The sequence below is a fragment of the Papaver somniferum genome, chromosome 8, assembly GCF_003573695.1.
Source record: "Papaver somniferum cultivar HN1 chromosome 8, ASM357369v1, whole genome shotgun sequence".
NCBI lineage: Eukaryota > Viridiplantae > Streptophyta > Magnoliopsida > Ranunculales > Papaveraceae > Papaver > Papaver somniferum.
The window spans coordinates 59,677,667-59,690,842 of NC_039365.1; the positions used below are offsets into that span (position 1 = coordinate 59,677,667).

The window sequence follows — 13,176 nt, forward strand, 5'->3', positions numbered from 1 at the left end:
TCGTGGACAATCAGATACTCTGACGGGCCGTGAAGAAAGATGTAAAACCACTTAGATTGGTCGGCTCTTACAAAATCCAAAAAAAGGTACAGGGTACAAATATCCGCCAGTAGTACCCAGACAGAACTCGGCAACTGGCCATTGCTTTCCCAACTTTTGGTGAGAGGAAAAATGTGGGATCCTAACAAAATTGAAATTGAAATTTTAGCAATATTAGGTTGAGACCTGTACAGTAGATAGGGCAGCCAGACAGAAGGTGCTCAAACGTCTGCACAAAGAACAAATGAAGGTTGTTGCTCTAGACAAGGATTAATTGGACAAACACTGAACGAGGGGAAACACTTATACTTGAATAATACAGTACAAGAAAGGTAAACTGCAGGACATGACAACTACCAACTATCGTAATGCACTAATAAAGAGCGACTTCATTTTCCATCATATATATCAAACATCCCGCAATTAAGAGGGAATGATTACTCGGGGAAGGACAAGGGAAACCAGTTTCCAACAATTTTCCAGGCATTCCCTATTGCAGTAACCTTCTAAACTTTGTAACAACTTATACCCATGGTCATTAACGGTAGAATTTTGGTCTCTTTTACCAACTTGACGAAGGCCACAAGAATGAAATTGTTGGCCTATGTTGCTACATATGATTGAAATAGGAAGGTTGCTCCAGTCAGCCAATGTCTACTGAAAAAAGCAGAAACTACCAATGCATTTTACAAACATAATTGATAACGGTAATAAGTTTCTGAAACTTGGGATCTTCACATCAGAGAACAGTCGAATTGATCATCATCCGACGATAGTGGCCACCCCGCAGTCCAGACAGAACCAGACATCAGGCCCTTAGTACTCTTCACTCTATGGCTAGAGAAAAATTAAAATTGATCATTTTTCTACAAATTAGAGCAACATTTGTTCGAGGGATCTATATATCAGAAAACATTCAAACTTCTATAATTAGAAATAGTGGTTTCAAAGTAATGAAGTTCTTAATATTTTGATACCTAAACTCTGAGTTCTATTAGTACACTATGTATAAAAAGAAGCAAGGGCACAAACAAAGGATTTGGAACGAAAATAGGAAAATTTCAAGATTCTGCGAAAGACATGTAATCTTCAAAACAAGCGTAATCTGCAAATCGTTATGATTTTCTAACAAGCTTGTATGCACCAATATACATGAGAGATTTCATATTCCAGCATCACCAAAACGTTTTGAAATTGGTAATTAAGAAGGATTAATTATTGGCACCTCCAGAAAGGAAAGGGGGATCTATATATGTACCTTACACAGAATAACCCAAAGTAGCTGAGAAGGCTCTGAAGAGGCTACCTATTTCAATGTTCCTTTTTTTTTTTTTTCAATTCGGGTGAACTAATGCTGAAAAAAGCAACTTATTAATATCATCCGAGTCAGACTCAAGCATATCATCCCCTGCCAACATGAAACATATAAGAACTCCTCAGATTTCTAAGACATCAGAGTATAATGGATAGTTAGCATGTATCTCTTCAGAGGCCTTGGACTCCAAATTAAACCCGCAGCAGAGAATCATCTCGTTGACAGTGACCCATTTCTTTCCCCTGATCATGGTCAGGCTTTGTTCAGTTAGTTTGACAAACTGATCATGGGCCAAAGTAAAACTCTACCTGTTAGGCGGGTGAGTGAAACCATGATCACATATTATCCAGTATCCTACATGTAGGTGTGATATGATCACAATCAAACTAAGGTAGGTGACTGTTTAACATCCCATGCCTACATGAAGATTTACTCCCACATCTTACGAGTAGGTGCACAGAACCAGCCTTGCATCCAGGGATGGAAAACTCATACTAGAGCATGTTCACCACTTTCCACCCACAAGAAATTTCCATCAATATGTACTAAAACAAGGAGATGAAGTGTACACCTGTCTTTGAACTTAGTTGAGCTGTCCACTCGGCAATGATCTGCATATAATTGAAAGTAAAGTTCAAGTAAGGGCGACAAAACCAATAATGTAAACGGTGGACCATGAACATTTCAGAACTATGTTCCGATGGTACTGGTACATGTGCTAGTGTCGGGCACGGTGAGTCAAAAATGCCGAAATGCCAAAATGCCGACATGGAAGTACACCACATGTTCACTTTTTCAGCACTATGCTAGGGGCACTATTTAATTCTTAATATGTTCTACGAGTTTGGAACTGTTGGATCTTCATGAAAGATACTAATGCATTATTGTTTCATATACTAAAACACAATGGTGCAGATGCACACAAGATATGCACAAGGCATTAACAGAACTATGTGCAACTACTAGCTGAAGTGTCCGTGAACGCTGCAAATGGTGTTCCTGTGTCTTGACATACAAAATCCAGAAGTGGAGAGTCATTTTTAAATAGAATGAAGTAGGTAGTAAAAGAAAACGAGAAAATTTAAGATGTAGCAAGATCATATGGTGCAAATCTTTTGAAAGTTAATAACAAGGCAATCATTTCCTGACTTGATATTAGTTTTCCCTCGCTTTCAATTCACTGTTGGTTGCTTGCTGGCAAATGACACAACATCTATAGGTGCCACTCGGAAAATGCAACCTCATCCATTGTATTTAATTATTAATTTTGAAAAGTAAATATCAATCAAAAAATAAAATTGAAGAGTAAAACTAAACTTAACGAAACAACAGAAACAAAGATTCTAAATGGACAAAATTGCACTTAAGAATCCGTCTTGCAAAAATCTATTTCACATGTATCTCACATCATGCATAAAAAGACATACACGTTGACACAGTACAAACAGTTAAGCAAATACCTGGTTTAAATTAGTGTACGCCGGATCATTCGAATCATTAGTAGGAGGAATCCCAGATGATGCTTGCATCCGTTGAACTAGACTCCTATTATTAACCAGACTCATCCTGGCCTTGTCTATCAAATCCTACAACACAAAAAAACAAACAGAATTGGGATGAAGAGAGAGTCCATGTGTTCGACCTAGCAATCTAATTCTCATTCTTTTACACATACTAATATGTCCCTCAATTTCTTGTTTTATGTAACATGCAAAATCACAACACTACTGTATCGTCAAGAACCATAAATTAAACTTGACTAAACCAGTAATTATTTATGCTTACCTGTTTCCACTTCCAGTAATAAACATTAATCTACACCAGAACAACAATTTGGTATACCCAAGTACCTCAAACATCAGCCACATCACTATACAATATAGAGAACCATAACCCTAATAATATGTTACCAACCAAAGGCAATCAAATTAATGCTACTGCATGACCTACCCATATACACCCATGAGTATTTTAGAATTTATTTGAAACCAATTTTTATCTGAATAAATACACGGCAAATTTTAACCCTTTCCTATGTAGACCAACAATCCTACCCATCTAAATCAACCATATCAACGATTAAAGGATTCAAATAACAAGTTGTTCAAAATCATAAGAGTAAGTTGTAGGGTTAAGATACCTGCTTGGCAGATAAGAGTTCTCTGCACTGGTCTTTCAAAGATGAAAGATCATCCTGGATTTTCTTGATTCGGGTTACTAACTTCAATGGATTTGCCTAATTACAAACAAAAATTACCAAAATGATTTATTTAAAAAAAAAAAAAAACGAATTCAAAATACCATTCTAGGTGCTGACAAATTAAAACCCTAATTACAAAATCAAAAGAAGAAGTAGTAGAAAGAGGAGAAAATGAAATTACATTGTCAGGGTAAGTTTGTTGAAACTCCCTCTCTAATTTGTTATAAACAGTAGTAAGATCATTATTAGATTTGCTGAGTAGATAAACTAAACCATCCATTGATGGATGATTCTGTTGTTGTTGGCGTTGATGATGCCCCATTTTGTTATTATGAGAAATTTGAGGAGGGGAAATATTTTCTTACGAGAAATTTGTGCTCTTATCTATACAATATTTGAAAGGGGAAAAATAGGGTTTAATCCAAAAATACAATTTAGTCCAGTCCGAGTGAATTAGGTACAAATTAGTCCAAAAATATGGAAAGTACATTAGTAACCCTCATTTTTTACTATCTAGTCCAAATATTTGTAATTTAGTCTACCCTGACTCATGTTGATGTCATCTATTTTAAATGATATAAAAAATAATTAAAAACAATTTATCTTTTGAACCGCTCGTCCAAAATCGACAAACTTTATATATTTGGAAAGCATTTTACGAGAGCTACAAAAAGAGTATCCATATGACTATATAATTTTCATTTTTTCAAAATTTTAATTTACATTTGTGTGTACAATTATGTACACAGCTGAAAAGATCCAAAAAAAAATCCAAAATTCATGATAGCCAGACTGCCACCCTAGTCCACACAGATTGAGAAAAATACCAACCACGCCAAGCTCTAGTTGAATAACATCCAGATTTGCAGAGGTAAGTTTAGCAGATAACTTGCATCGAGGACAAGACAATGAATACAAGAAATCACAGCTTAAAAAGAAAGTGATTATCCTTTCACAAACATCCACATAAGAAAACAAATCAAGAAAACGATCAAAATAAAAAGTTAGTCAGTTTATGGTCAGAGACACAATCCATGTGGGCATTACTATACAAAATTAATATGGCTTCGAAACATCCCAGTACAGTAATTCATTGCACTTTACCGAAAAAGAGATTACTGACATGCACAACAAATCAATCATACTCACAGCCAGATCTACTATTTCATGAGAAGTATATTGGTACATCAATATATTCATCCATGTGAAACATTCCTAAAACCGATACTTCATAGCAACAAACAAATCTACTTTTCCATTAAAAATACAATGGTGCACCAATGTGTACACCTCTGCAAAACATGCATAAAATTAATCATTTATATACACACTCGGACACACTTTTTCATGGGAATTATACAGGTACAGCAATGTGTACACCCCTGCAAAACATTCAGAAAAATGATCATTCATAACCACACAAACTTACTTTTACATGGGAATGACAGAGGTGCACCAATACGTACACCGCTTCAAAATATGCATAAAGATGATCATTCATAACCACACACAAACCTATTTTTTCATGTGAATTACTTCCCACGGGTGCACCAATATGTACACCGTTGTAAAACAAGGGAAACCTATTTTTTCATAAGAATTACACAGGTGCACCAATATGTACACCCTATAAAACATGCACAACACCAATCATTCATATTAACAATCAACAAGTGTATATACACATTAACTATCTACTCGTGTATAATTATGTAATTAAACGAAGGTTGTACTTATCAAATTCAACTAAGAAACCCTAAAGCACACAATCATGTTATCAGTTAGGACCAATATTAAGGTAGGAATCATCAAGGGAACCAAAGTATACAACTAGAACAAATACCTAGCACCATGTTGCATCATCTTGGGCTGCAAGCATAGCAGCATAAGTTGGGAACTCATCTTTATCATCTTGTACAATTATATACACGCCTACAAAATGATCCGGTCTGTCCATATCTCCCCATGAGTTAACATCACAAATCATATTAAAGATGTAAACATAAAATAACAATTAAATCTAAAATAAAAGATTCTTGTATAGTAAGAAGCATGTTTCCGACTATGTACACATTAACAATTAACATGTGTACGATTATGTACACATTAATAATCAATAGGTGTACAACTATGTAAACATATTGTCTACACATCTATCCAAAACATATATACCCAAATCATCCTATCTTTCCATGTCTCTCCCAACTATCATTGGTGGTCAAAGAGAACTTACAGCTGATGTTAATGCGGACATATTAAAACATCCAAAATTTAATAATAATAATTTGAAGGGCTAAAAAGTAAAAAGCTTCAGGACAAGTAACAAAGAGTTTTAAAAGAAGTTGATGTTAATGTGTTAGTTTACGAACATAACTGATGTTGATGTCAAACATAGAGATTTATTAACACAAACCTAAATGTAAAAAAGGAAAATAGTCACCCAAGAGCTAGGTTTTACTCACATCAAAATATAGAAGTTGGAGCCACACTAGAAATGCAAGCTTAAAGTGATAGTACATGGGACACCTGGAAACAAATAAAAATTTACATAAGCATGAGTTTCATGCCTCCAAATCATTTCTACTCTAGTTATTTACCCAAGCATAAGTTTATGGAGTCATTATTTCCATACATCTACCAGTTTGTACACCCTAGTTATTTATCCGCACAAAGCTCATACAGTCATTTTTTCCACTGTGTACCAGTTTGTACACCCTTCTTAATTACCCAAGCATAAATTTATGGAATCATTTTTTCACATTTGTACCGGTTTGTACCCATAGTTATTTACCCAAATATTGTGGTTTTTTCTACGTGCAAACCAACTTGAACACATAGTCCAAGTGTATAAAAAATCCTATTTTTGATTAGTGCACCAAAAAGTACACATGCATAAAATAATCTTCTTTAAACAGGTACACTAAAATTATAAGAAAACAAATAAACAGATATTGCATAAATAAATAATAACCAAAGCACAAATAATGCTGGAGCACAAAAAAAAATCATACATAACATAAATTGCATGAATCGGATTGGCAATGTTATGCTTAAGTCTCATAATGCACATAGTTTCCACTTCTCTTGGACTATTATGTACACATCAATAAGTGTATAATTATGTACACATTAAGAATCAACTGTCTAATTTGTGGAACTCACGATCCTAAAGTAAAATAAGATGAACACACTAGATATCAACCATCAAGAGTTATACAAGATAAGATTCAAATAAAATAAACCTAAACATATATCCATTAACCCTAAGAATACCATTCAGAAGTAAAACTAGTACATGGACAGGAAAAGCAAAAAAATTATGCATGAAAAGATGCATGGTAAGACATGAGAGCATATATTTCATCCAAGATTCCAACTATGAAAAATAAAATACCTGTTGGGTATTGGGATCAATATCAAAAACTTCGGTGGGGCTACTTTCAACCCAACTTTGTTTTCTTCAAGAGTTAAGTTTGCCATCACATCCTCATTAATGTGGACGTCTGGTTCATATATACGTGAATGTAATAATAGTCGTGGGTGACCTATTAGCATGATCTTTCCCAATCCCTTTTCTAGCTATAGCCCTCAATCTCAATTCCTGCCCACGACACAGCTTCACAATTATATCCTTAAAAACAAATTAAGACTCCCAAATTACAAACACATAAACCAGATTAATCAGTACAAAATGAAGACCCTAGAAAAACAATGTAACAATTTGACCTGCATATACTCATGCATCTAACAATTGACCTGCATAACTCAAACTCAACTAAATCAAATGGACTACGAACCAACAAAGTAATATTATCTTACCGAACTAAGATACAAAAATGTAAACTTGGATTACGTACAGGTGCACCAATATGTACACTTGCACTGCGTACAGGTGCACCAATATGTACACTTGCATTACGTATAGGTGCACCAATATGTACACCACTGCTGGGACAGATCATAGTTGGTGCATCTTTGTCGACCATTTTCCTTACCGAATCACATAATGGTCCAGCAGCATTAACTACCACTTTTGCGTATGTAACGAAATCTTCACCTGATGCAGTTCGACGGACAGCTAGGATATATTGAAATATTTTAGTTACATAGGCAACTTAAAAGTCACATATCTATAAATGTTTTAATAAAATCAAAATCAAGCTAAGAAATTGAGAAACAAAAGACGACACAGGGCGTGTCCACTCCTCAACACCCAAGGACATCTAGAACAGCTAACCAATTACAAAATAGCAGACATATTCTATTATTCATTAGTTGGTGCATTTTTGTCGACCATTTTCCTTACCGAATCACAATGGTCCAGCAGCATTAACTACCACTTTTGCGTCTGTAACGACCTATTCACCTGATGCATTTCGACTAACTACTGACTATCCCTATTTGTCCCAGATTTTGTTTTTACTATATATATGCTCATGACCGGTAAGTGCAAATACTTCACCATTGAAAAAAATTACTTGGAAATGAACCTAATATATAGCCCCTGACAATATGTGTCTAATTTCTCCAATTAGTTTTGGATTCAAAATTATGCACACAACAACCATGATAGAGGTCCCAAGACTATATACATTATGCAGTAATTAAAATGAGTTGATTTTTTAGGATGGGAAATAGCACAAACGTCAGCTCTTTACTGGTTCATTACCAAAGTTCAATAAGTAAAAGAAAAGAAAATTTCAGCTAGATAATTTTCTAAGAAATTGAATAATTCATATATGTAAGACAACATGACTTACCTCATTGAAGCATTCAACCAAACAACTTTGATATAAGACTTGCACTCCTGCTATAAGGCAACGTAGAACTACCAATCACTAGTATTATTTATACTAAATCAAAAGCAAATACTCAAAACTTCCTAGCTAAAGTAGGCAGTAGAGCATTTTGTTAAAAGATCCCCAATCTTGAAAAGAAGATTTCGAAACACCATTGCAGTTTCAGGAATACATAATTAGGTTCTAAAGGAATGACATTACTTGTTTATGGGAGTGCCAGCAAACTCGTGGATGAACTAATTCCCCTCGCCCATTATCTGGATGGCAGTGACCATTTCCCATGTTATTCGTGGCTTATGTTTTTCATTAGTGCCTTCCTTAATCTCCCATACAAAAACCCTTCCGTCTATGCTTGCACTGCAAAAGAAATTAACATACCAAAAAATATCAAGGACCATATAAGCAATCAAACCTATATTAAGTAACAACATTAAAAAAATGAGATATTACCTTGCCAAAAGATGCACATCTTCCGCAAAGGATGCCATGTCGGTCACCCTCTGACAGGAAAACATTATTTAAGATGATTAGTAAAGCTTGTGACAAACCTTTATACGCAGCATTTCTAATAATACATATTCTATTAAACCAGAAAGGGGAGAGACTGAAGAAATGAAAGGTTACACAAATTAAAAATGTATGGTGCTCCGTGTTTCGAGTTCCCTCCTTAGTGCCTAAATAGGAATCGTGAACTATGGGCCAGCAAATGTATTATGAGTTCTTCTCTGATCAATATATCATCTCAGAATTCATTAAGCACAATGTAACACAATGATCCTATTCAATAATGACGAAAATTCACTAAGCAGTTTAATGCATTTTGAGTTCTGTTCTAATCAACGGATTATCTCAGAAATCATTAAGCATTTCAATATATTCACATTGAACCGTTTCAACAATAAACCAAAATAAAAATAACATGTAAAACATTTGCAGTAATTCAATGAGCTCTACAGTGATCACACTGACATATAACTCTTTTTCTATCTTTGAATTCTCCAATAAAGGAGCGATGGTTTTTGAGGATGGTGAACAGAAGAAAATTTACTAATAAAATCTGATTAAAATAAACAAACATAAGCAACATTTTCCCAAAAAACGATATGTATCTACACTCATGGATTGAATGAGAAACTTAAATTGAAATCAAATTAATTAGGTTTTTCAAATCGTAATTTTTTTTTTCTGAAATCGATTCCGAATCGATAAATTAACAGCTGCGATCAAATTCAAGTGATAAGAATAGATTACACTTATGTTTCCAGTCGCTTTCAAGGATGAGCTCTTCAATAATTTAATTTGAATCTCATCTAGTTTTCCCCTGGATTGATTAATCGTCAACGAAGGTACCGATGAAAACGATTTAGGTTTTCAAGTTGAATCAAATTGAACCGATTGTTTGTTTGATTCTCAGATTTATGTTTGGGATTCAAATTTCATTGAGAAAGATTAGGTTTGATTTGTTATTCACGGGAGAGTTGTTTCAAGCATTGAAAATGAAAAAGAAGAGATTAGGTTTGATGGAGAGTTGTTTCGGACATTGAAATGAAAAAGAAGAAACTGAATTAGGAAGAAGAAATTTCAATGATGGGTATTTTCGGCAGTGAAAAACATCCATTTGGATTAAGTCGTTAAAGACTGGACTGACTCGTTCTGAATATGGTGAATTTGGACCTCCCAGTACTAGGTTTGAGAGGACAGGACTAAAATGTATAAAGCTTAACTAATTTGGGATTAAATGTTAATTTCTACATTTGAAAGGGCTACTTAGTAAAGTTATAGTGACTAAACTATCCTCAGTTAATTTGTGTTAATGAATTACCCTCGGTTGAACTCGTTTACTTTAAGGTTCTTCTCTTTTAATATAAGGTCACTCACGTTTATTATTATAAATACTAGTTTTTTATCCGTGCGATGCACGGGTCTGTTTCTCGCCTATGAAATATAAGATTCATGTTGGGAGATTACTTCTTTTAGGTCTTCCTTCAAGGCTGCTGCCGATATTGCAGTTCACAGTTTAGACTAATCATACAAAATGAACTAAAATACTTTCACATCATATTGAGATTGAAGGCAGAATGTACAGTGGTAAATGATATGTTTCCAAAGCCAGAATTCAAAATTCTCAAAAGGTTAACAAATTTTTCATAAAGCTTCATGCAAACCTTGAATTGGGATAATACTGATGCATGAAGCCAATATGGAGGGCTTACGACAACCGTGAGTGGAGGAACCAAAACACAAACCTTCGACAGAGATTTGGTTTTTTATTCCCATGGATGTATTATTACGCTGATGCCGACACCACATTGAATTGGTATAACTAAATTGCATTAGGATATATGTCTAAGCACATAGGCCTATGGGGGCAGCAAAGAAATATAAATACTAACTAAATTCAGTTGGTTTATTAAGCTTCATATTAATAAACTTCATATTTGTAAATCTGTAATATGTAGATAGACTTTGGCTCTCCTATATGACTCTATGAAGATCTCCATTAGCTGCTACTACAACATTATGCGCATCTAAATCAAAGCAAACTTGTTGTAAATCTATCCTCTCTTCTCATCCCATAGCTTGCAGCAAGCCCTCTGATTCAGCATGCTTCACATCTAAGTATTCATGCGCATAGATACATCGTCCCACTCTGTGTGATATCTTTTTATGGTGTAGATACAGTAAGAGGTGTATCATCTCTGTATCAGGTCATCATTTGTCGAAGATGCTCAATGATAATGATATTATATTTACATACCCAAAAATTCACAGTACTTACATAGCCACAAATTAACACCGGACCATTAATACTGAAATACGGATTGTATTGTTGCCCATTTATGGTTCCATTTTATACTTGATATATCCCTAGCCAGTAGATAAATATTACTAATCTCATCAAAAATGATGATAGGATAAAAATAAATATGTCTTTAATTGCAATGTATTTTCCAGATCGACGGATACCTTACCACGGTCGATGCGGATGACATGGTAGTATGGTACGAATATTCAAGCTTATTAAATTGGCTTATCTTCTACCAAGTGAGCACTTTCCTGCGAATGTTAATAGTGTTTAGCTCTGGGTAACATATAGTCGATTAGGTTAAATAAAATCCATTTGGATGTAATTGGGAATCCTATGTGCGCCTTTATTTTTTTTTTTGTCAGTTTAATATGCTAAGTGTGTTATATTTTCTGGATTTAATTTTTTTCCAAGATCATAAGTTCAGATGGAATTATTGGATAACAAAAGCGGAGAGCAAAACTTAGTAACGAGTATTGTACGAAATCCTCAAGGTGAGGTTGAGTTGAGAATACCTGGCCATAATTGCTTGTTTATAACTTTATATATCTTTTTTATACACTACATTCTTTCAAGGTATTGTTGACTCTTCGTATTTTTATAGCTGGGGTAATTTTCCAAGATATTGTCAGTAGGAATATTAAGGTAAATTACCAAACGTCTAGCATTCCCTCACTCTTGGCGCTAATGAGCTAAGAGACTGTTAGTAGGAGCATTAGGCTTGTAGTATTCAGTGTCGGTTTAATGAGCATTTTATGTTCCTGAATCAGTATTTATATTTTTTGTGTTCTTCTTTCTGTTACTGTTCTTTGAAATATTAATGTGTAAGTTATTTGGAAATGCTAAACCGTAAGTCCAGAAAATATCTCCCCCTTAGATTGTTGTCCACCCGAAAATTCACACATCAAATTCGGTCTCGTCTCTCTTTTTGTCACATGCACACACAAACACATCCACTCAATTTCACTCCTTGTAAAAATTTTATATGATGTGAATTGGTAGCCATGCAATAAAAACAGGAAAAATGTGTAATATATTACTCATATCCCATTTCTCCAGTGATTGAACTCAAGGGGATAGTTGTACTTGTAAAAGTTCAAATGCGACGCTAGAGGGTAGACCAATTTGAACCGGTGCATTATGACCACAACATCCTCTGTCTGGTTCGCTGGCTTCACATAAATGTAGTGAACAGATTAAAGTATATGGATGATGAACCACAGATCTGAAGAATCTTATTATTACATATCCAAACCACTATAAATGACCCAAAAAATACACTTGGATGGTTGCAAATTTAATTTGGTTTTGTTTGGAAATGTAAGCAAAACTAAAAGAAAAAACAAAATAAAATACAATTATAACCCTCCTTATATTCTAGTGATCAACTGTTAGAAGAATATAAATTTACTATCATCATCAAAGCACGTAAAGTAAGTTTCAAATGTCAAAGAAAACTCATGCCCATAATCCCATATGGTTACACCATATGTGGCTCAAGGATAATACAACATAACTATAAGAGTAAGACACACAGACTCATTTCCATTATAACCAAGACATCTTGAAATTTAAAAAGTCATATCATCATTTTATATTAACAAAGATCTAGAGCATAATGAAATTGGTTCGTATAAATTAATCGGATACCAGCTAATCTTTAATTGTTTCTTTGATGAACATTGGTTCTTCTTTGACAAACATTTAATTATATGAGTTAGTGTCATTTTCTCAATTGTTTTTGTCTATATGAGTTACAGTTACCACAATCAATAGAGTATATAAAGATCTAAATTTATGTCAAGAGCTTAGAACTTGAAATACAACACAAACTAATTTAAAATATAAGCTTAAAACCTAAGCTAAATGGCTTCTACATTCATTTAATTCGCAATGTGAAACTAAAACGTCATTTAGAAAACATATATAATTGAATAGATAAAAATACCTCAAAAAGAATATTGGACAGTGTTTATAGATGTGCTAGAAGCGGGATTGTGAATTTGGCAATCGGAGA

The 13,176-nt window shown here is 34.2% G+C and overlaps 1 protein-coding gene across 6 annotated transcripts; it reads right to left on the reverse strand.

The window, feature by feature from the left end:
* Positions 1-1,214: 1,214 nt before the first annotated feature.
* On the reverse strand, positions 1,215-9,930 carry LOC113301289. 6 transcript variants are annotated; one of them, XM_026550058.1, is made up of 11 exons: positions 8,804-9,930; positions 8,555-8,710; positions 8,315-8,364; positions 7,374-7,632; positions 6,949-7,155; positions 6,017-6,080; positions 3,736-3,938; positions 3,495-3,590; positions 2,815-2,940; positions 1,926-1,965; positions 1,215-1,447 (listed from the first exon to the last, which is right to left on the reverse strand). In XM_026550058.1, exons 7-11 carry the CDS (start codon positions 3,874-3,876, stop codon positions 1,374-1,376), a joined length of 477 nt encoding a protein of 158 aa, XP_026405843.1. In that variant the 5' UTR covers positions 3,877-3,938; positions 6,017-6,080; positions 6,949-7,155; positions 7,374-7,632; positions 8,315-8,364; positions 8,555-8,710; positions 8,804-9,930; the 3' UTR covers positions 1,215-1,373. The 6 variants fall into 6 exon arrangements, 1 of the variants encoding a protein (XP_026405843.1); XR_003336198.1 differs by lacking the exons at positions 1,215-1,447; positions 1,926-1,965; positions 2,815-2,940; positions 3,495-3,590; positions 3,736-3,938 and adding exons at positions 4,213-4,936; positions 5,398-5,503 and having other exon boundaries at positions 8,315-8,710; XR_003336199.1 differs by lacking the exons at positions 1,215-1,447; positions 1,926-1,965; positions 2,815-2,940; positions 3,495-3,590; positions 3,736-3,938 and adding an exon at positions 4,213-4,936 and having other exon boundaries at positions 8,315-8,710.
* Between the last annotated feature and the right edge of the window lie 3,246 nt (positions 9,931-13,176).

What these genes read in the sequence shown, in the direction of transcription:
- LOC113301289 (XM_026550058.1), bottom strand. Translation starts at nt 3,876, where the DNA reads ATGGGGCATCATCAACGCCAACAACAACAGAATCATCCATCAATGGAT. An exon ending in CGTACACTAATTTAAACCAG is followed by an intron (nt 1,966 to 2,814) that starts GTATTTGCTTAA and finishes AATTATATGCAG; the next exon opens with ATCATTGCCGAGTGGACAGC. An exon ending in TCAACTAAGTTCAAAGACAG is followed by an intron (nt 1,448 to 1,925) that starts GTGTACACTTCA and finishes TCATGTTGGCAG; the next exon opens with GGGATGATATGCTTGAGTCT.